This window comes from Prosopis cineraria, unplaced genomic scaffold (assembly GCF_029017545.1).
Source record: "Prosopis cineraria cultivar Desert tree isolate PC_DT_omini unplaced genomic scaffold, ASM2901754v1 PC1745, whole genome shotgun sequence".
Lineage (NCBI taxonomy): Eukaryota > Viridiplantae > Streptophyta > Magnoliopsida > Fabales > Fabaceae > Prosopis > Prosopis cineraria.
Window position 1 is genome coordinate 8670 of NW_026557070.1, and position 5581 is coordinate 14250.

At 31.2% G+C, this 5581-nt stretch overlaps 1 protein-coding gene across 1 annotated transcript; it reads left to right on the forward strand.

Annotated features, from left to right (window-relative positions):
• The first annotated feature begins 3563 nt into the window (after window positions 1-3563).
• Window positions 3564-5134, forward strand: LOC129300781 (anthocyanidin 3-O-glucoside 6''-O-acyltransferase-like). The gene has a single exon (XM_054939376.1). It carries the CDS (start codon window positions 3665-3667, stop codon window positions 5033-5035), a length of 1371 nt encoding a protein of 456 aa, XP_054795351.1. The 5' UTR covers window positions 3564-3664; the 3' UTR covers window positions 5036-5134.
• The last annotated feature ends 447 nt before the right edge of the window (window positions 5135-5581 follow it).

The following is a 5581-nucleotide window of genomic DNA, read 5'->3' on the forward strand; positions in this document are numbered from 1 at the left end:
GAAAATGACTTGTGATCACGTGTATATAATTTAATTTAAGATCGTTGATTTAAAGAACATTAAGCCCCGTTTGCTTAATTAAAATATGTTAACGGAACTTTTAATCATACTGCCCCCGACCAATGTAATGGAAAGGAAAGGAAAGGAAAGGAAGTGATTTAAGCGTGTTTGATGGAAGGATTTCCTTTTTAAAGCATTCAACATCTTAGATTTGGCTCTCTCTCCGTCTGTTTTTTCTCTCCCTTTTTTTTTTTTTTTTTTGCTTTGAGCCAAGGATTTACCTCATGTTAAATTGAGAGGACTTTCACGAGAATCTTGAGTAATTCCAGTTAAGACGGAATCCTTTCAAACACTGACAACACTAATACATTATTAGAACTTGAATTCAAGATTTCTAAATAGAATACCATAATCTCTCATCAGTTGAACCAATTGGATTTAGTGGTTCGGTAAAAGGACTTTTTTTCCCCAAGATCACTCCAGAAGAAATGAATAATTGAACAAGTCACGGAGGATGTCATCTCCTAGTGCAAAGAATAGCGTTGTTGATCATGAAACATGACTGAAATGTTAAAGTTGCGCACAATAGGACAAATATGCTAATTACTTTTCCGCCATATTGGCATTTTCTATGATCTCCCGTTTATTTATACAGAAAAATGATAATAAAATTTTATCAAGATATATGAATGATAATCAGATTTCTTAAGATATCATAATTTCTTTGAAGTTTTTAAGTATCATTTTGACATTAATAATTTCAAGTTAAATAATAAATAACTTATTTAAAATTTTTAAAAAAATAGGTTTAAGGGGGAAGTTGGGATTTTTTTAATTCTTGTGATTCACATGATAAAAGTTGTAATTATTTAAACAAAATTATAATTAATTATTTTAAGAATTGGAACTTCATTGATAAAAGAAATTTTACTTAAAAAATTGTGATTTTTTTATTCAATTACTGTGATTCGCATAATTTGAGTATTAAATTTTTTTAGTATTATTTAGGATGCCTATTTTTCTCCAACTATTATCAATATGTAATGAGTAAATTGACTTTTGAACTACACTTTATGAGCTTCTGGGACTTCTAAATTTATTTTTTATGTAATGTTTCCTTTTAACTTTTGAAAACAGTAATTTGGCATCTACTAACTATCATTAACAAAAGTTAACTCTAAAAATTAGTTGGCTAAAAAATAATGGAAAAAGATCGATAAAATTTTTTGGTCATTTTTTGCAATTTTTTAGATCTTTGTCTATAATTTTTCAATCCTTTATATTAATTTTTTGTCATTTTTATAACTTTTTTATCATTTTTATATCAATTGACTGTTAAAATTAACTTTTGTTAATGATAAAGGTCAGATTTTATTATTTTGAAAAGTCAATACGAATATTGCATTAAAAAATAAGTTTAAGATCCTTGAAACTTTTAGACATATAATTTAGGATCAATTTATTAATTATCTATAGATAATCATATACGGCATGACCAGAGTAGCAGGAAATATTAGTTCATCACAAAAAATATTAGTTCCACAAAGGAATTTAATTCATTATTGACAGCTCAGGATGGCAGAAACTAATAACCCTTCCAGAGTACACACACGCACACACTAGGATATGCACACATAATGAAGACGAAGCTTAAATTAAATTGTTTACAACTTACACATCATTATGTCATTTTACGCCAAGAAGAGGGAATTTTTTAGACAATTCTTCGACATATACTATATAAGAATTTTTAAAATAGTCTATAATATTTTTATATAAATTTTTAGAAAAGTATAATTGAAAAGTAGATAATAATAACTTATAAGATAATCATGGTTTTAAGTTTATAATTGATTTTAACATGTATAAAAGTGTTTGAATATTTTTTAAAAAATTATAATTTTGAATTCATAATTGATTTTGACATGCATTGTGGATATTTGCATATTTTTTAAAAAATATAATTTTAAATTTATAATTAATTTTAACATGTAGTAGAAGTGTTTGGATATATTTTTATAAAATTATAATTTTACCTAATTTTCAATCCCACTTTTCAATTTTTCTTTTTAATTATACTTTTTATTTTTTTTATTAAAATCAATCTTATTAATAAATTTTATTAATTAATTATATTTATTATTATTTTTATTAGTCACATCCAACTGAAATTCAAACACATATCTGTCGGCATGCTTGTTCAATTGTTTCTCCTTTTATGTTCCGGTCCTTCTCTGTAATTTAATTATTCCGTAATCCTTCCTTGTTAATTTTTCTTCTTATATGGTAGTCACGTGTCGCTCCGCCCGTAATAAATAATTAGCTTTGACTCGGTCACACGTTGTTCACACGCGTCTATTCTTTTTCTGGTCATTCTGCAAATGAACGGAAGTAGGAAAGTATTGTCAATGACGAAAGCAACCATCACAAAATATTACAGAAAAATGGCAATTATCAATATGGTTGTTGAGTATTAATAATAATAATTGAAAATCTTGAATTATTAAGATACCCCATCATGTAAGGATCATAATTTTTATTAATAATAAAAAGAACTCTAATTATTGAAGTGGTGAATGAAAAGTCAATTATAAATTTAAGAAAAATTAATTGTGAATTTAAAGTTATATGTAAATTCATATAATACGTAAATGAATAGATAATATCATGAATTTATACATTGTTATTTGTAAATGTAAGAATAATTACTTATAAATTTATGAAATTATAGAAAATTAGTTGTAAATGAATATTCAAAAATAAAAATAAGTTCCTAGATTATGGATTTGGAATTAAAGTTATTAATATCCATTCACAATATGTGTCACATATTCATAAATGGTAGCATTTCTTAAATTCACAAGTGATTGTTAATAAATTATAAGAGAGAGTGTATAAATCAATAAGATCATCTAATCATTCAGAATTAATTTTTCACAAATTTACAAGTGATTTAGTAAAAATTCACAAATAAACTTTATTAAATTCACAAATAACAATGATAAATTCATGATTCATGCATTGCTTTTTTTTTTGCCCTTGGATTTAACATTCTTAAATTTGTAACTAAATTTTCATAAATTAAATAATTTGTTGGTTTAATATTGTAAATGAAGACTATATATAATATTTTCACAAATATTTCATTAATTCAAGATCTCCAATTATTGTTAATACCATTACAAGATCCGCACTTTGTTATGTTTTCAAACATCAACAAAATGCACCTAGAAATGTTACTCCCTCAATCCCTCCCTCCATCTGAAATTATATGTCATTTTTAATTAATTTTCACTTAAATACAGTTCATATCATTAAAAATTATATTGCTTCTCTCCATATATTTTTATTTTATAATAGCGTATCTTAATGACAACTCTCGTCAATGTTTAAGTATTTATTGAAATTATTTTTTTGAAAAATAATTAATTATTTAAAAAATAAAAAAATCTTGTATTTTTAAATATAACATTTTAAAGAAAATATCTTATAATTTTAAAATATTATTATCCAAATTAGTGCGAGTGGGCACTAAATCAGAGCCTTGTGTTCTGCTTGTGTCCTGACAAGTACAAAAGAGTTAAGAACCTGAGACTGAGTGTAAGCAGCCTGCCATACAATTTACCTTCTTCTTCATCACAGGCTTCCTTCTGAGGTGTCAACCATGTGTGAAGGTCTCAGAGTGAAGATAATCGAGCAGAGCCAGGTCTCTCCTCCGCCACGTTCAACCTCACCGACCTCTCTTCCTCTCACTTTCCTCGACCTTCCATGGCTCTTCTTCTCCCCAAGCCAACCTCTCTTCTTCTTCGACTTCCCTTTCCCTCTCTCTTACTTCACCGCCTTCACTCTCCCTAACCTCAAGCACTCTCTCTCCCTCACCCTGCAACACTACTTCCCTTTCGCCGGAACCTTCCTTCCCTCGCCGGAACCTTCCAAACCCCACATTGTTTACTCCGAAGCAAACTCTGTCTCTCTGCTCGTCGCTGAATCCGCCGACGACTTTAACCATCTCTGCAGCAACCATGCCAGAGACGTCAATTGTTTCTACCCACTTGTTCCCGAGCTGAAATCTGGAACAAAGGAGCTTGCTTTGATGGCTATTCAGATCACCGTGTTCCCAGGTTCTGGTATTTGTATCGGACTCGCTTATCTGCATGTTATTGCTGATGGAAGAACCTTCAACAATTTCATGAAGACCTGGGCAGCGTATTCCTCCTCCCAAGCTTCATCGTTTCCATGCAAATCCCTACCCTTTTATGATCGAAGCGTGATTATGGATTCCCATGGGCTTGAAGGGGTTTTCTTGAAGCAATGGCGCCGGAAGAGAACTTCTTTCATTGACGACACCAAGGTCAACTCATCGCTAAGCGACCTGGTTCGAGCCACTTTCTTGATGGATCCGACTCAGATGGAGAAGATCAAACGCTTCATTGTTTCATTATGCAGAGAGAAGAACCAGTCCCAGCCTGTGCACTTATCTCCTTACGTCTTAACATGTGCTTTTCTCTGGGTTTGCATGCTCAAAACTCATCAAATCACCAGCAACGAACATGTCCACAAGGATCCGGCTTATTTCGGGTTCATCGCCGGCGGCATGACTCGCCTACAATTTCCTGTGCCGGCGACTTATCTCGGGAATTGCGTGGGGTTCGGTCGTGGGTCTGCGATGAGGGATGAGTTGCTTGGAGAAGATGGGATTGTGGCGGCGGCGAGAGCCATCGGAGGCACAATTAAGAAGCTGGATAAGGAGATGCTGGACGGAGCAGAGAAATGGGTATCGGATTGGGAGGAGATATACGGGTCGGAGCTCCATGTGGTGGCAACATGGTCTCCAAAATTGAAGCTTTATGAGACAGATTTTGGGTGGGGGAAGGCAAGGAAGATAGAGGAGATATCAATTGATAAGAGCAAAGCCATTTCACTTATTGAGAGCAGAGATGTTGATGGTGGGATAGAGATGGGTTTGGCTTTGCCTCATAAGAAAATGGACACCTTTACCATGTTCTTCAACCAAGGTCTGAATGCAATTTCATAAGAACCTACTGTAAATACTTTACTTTTTTTCAATCATGATTGATAATAAAGGAAGAAAAACCTCCGGGTTTCATTCTATGAAATTTCTTGAATTTGAGAGCATTTAATTAAATGAATCAAAATCAAATAATTACTTATGTTCATATTGTCCTATGTTCATATATTGTTACTTATGAATCAAAATCAAATGTATCTGTCATCACGTGATTTATCTGACGACTCAAATACTTTTAAATTTAGAAAATTTTAAAAAGTGAACTTTAGAATATTTTCATGCTTTATGGATCGATAATAAATCATGGTTTATTGTCTTGTGCAACCTTTTTACAAAAGGAACACAGCTTTTATTATTCACAATTTCATCCAATTAATTAATTTGGGATTGGCCCCCGGTGACTTTGAAATAATGAAAAATGAAATGTCATATCAATGGTTATAATACTTTGAATATATTCCAAAAAACGTTTAGCGAAGGGTTTCAAAACATTAAATAAAACATATTAAAAAAGAATTATAGTGATCCAATTAAATACAAGGATTAAATCGC

Coding starts and splice junctions, on each gene's coding strand:
- LOC129300781 (XM_054939376.1), top strand. CDS start 3,665: ATGTGTGAAGGTCTCAGAGTGAAGATAATCGAGCAGAGCCAGGTCTCT.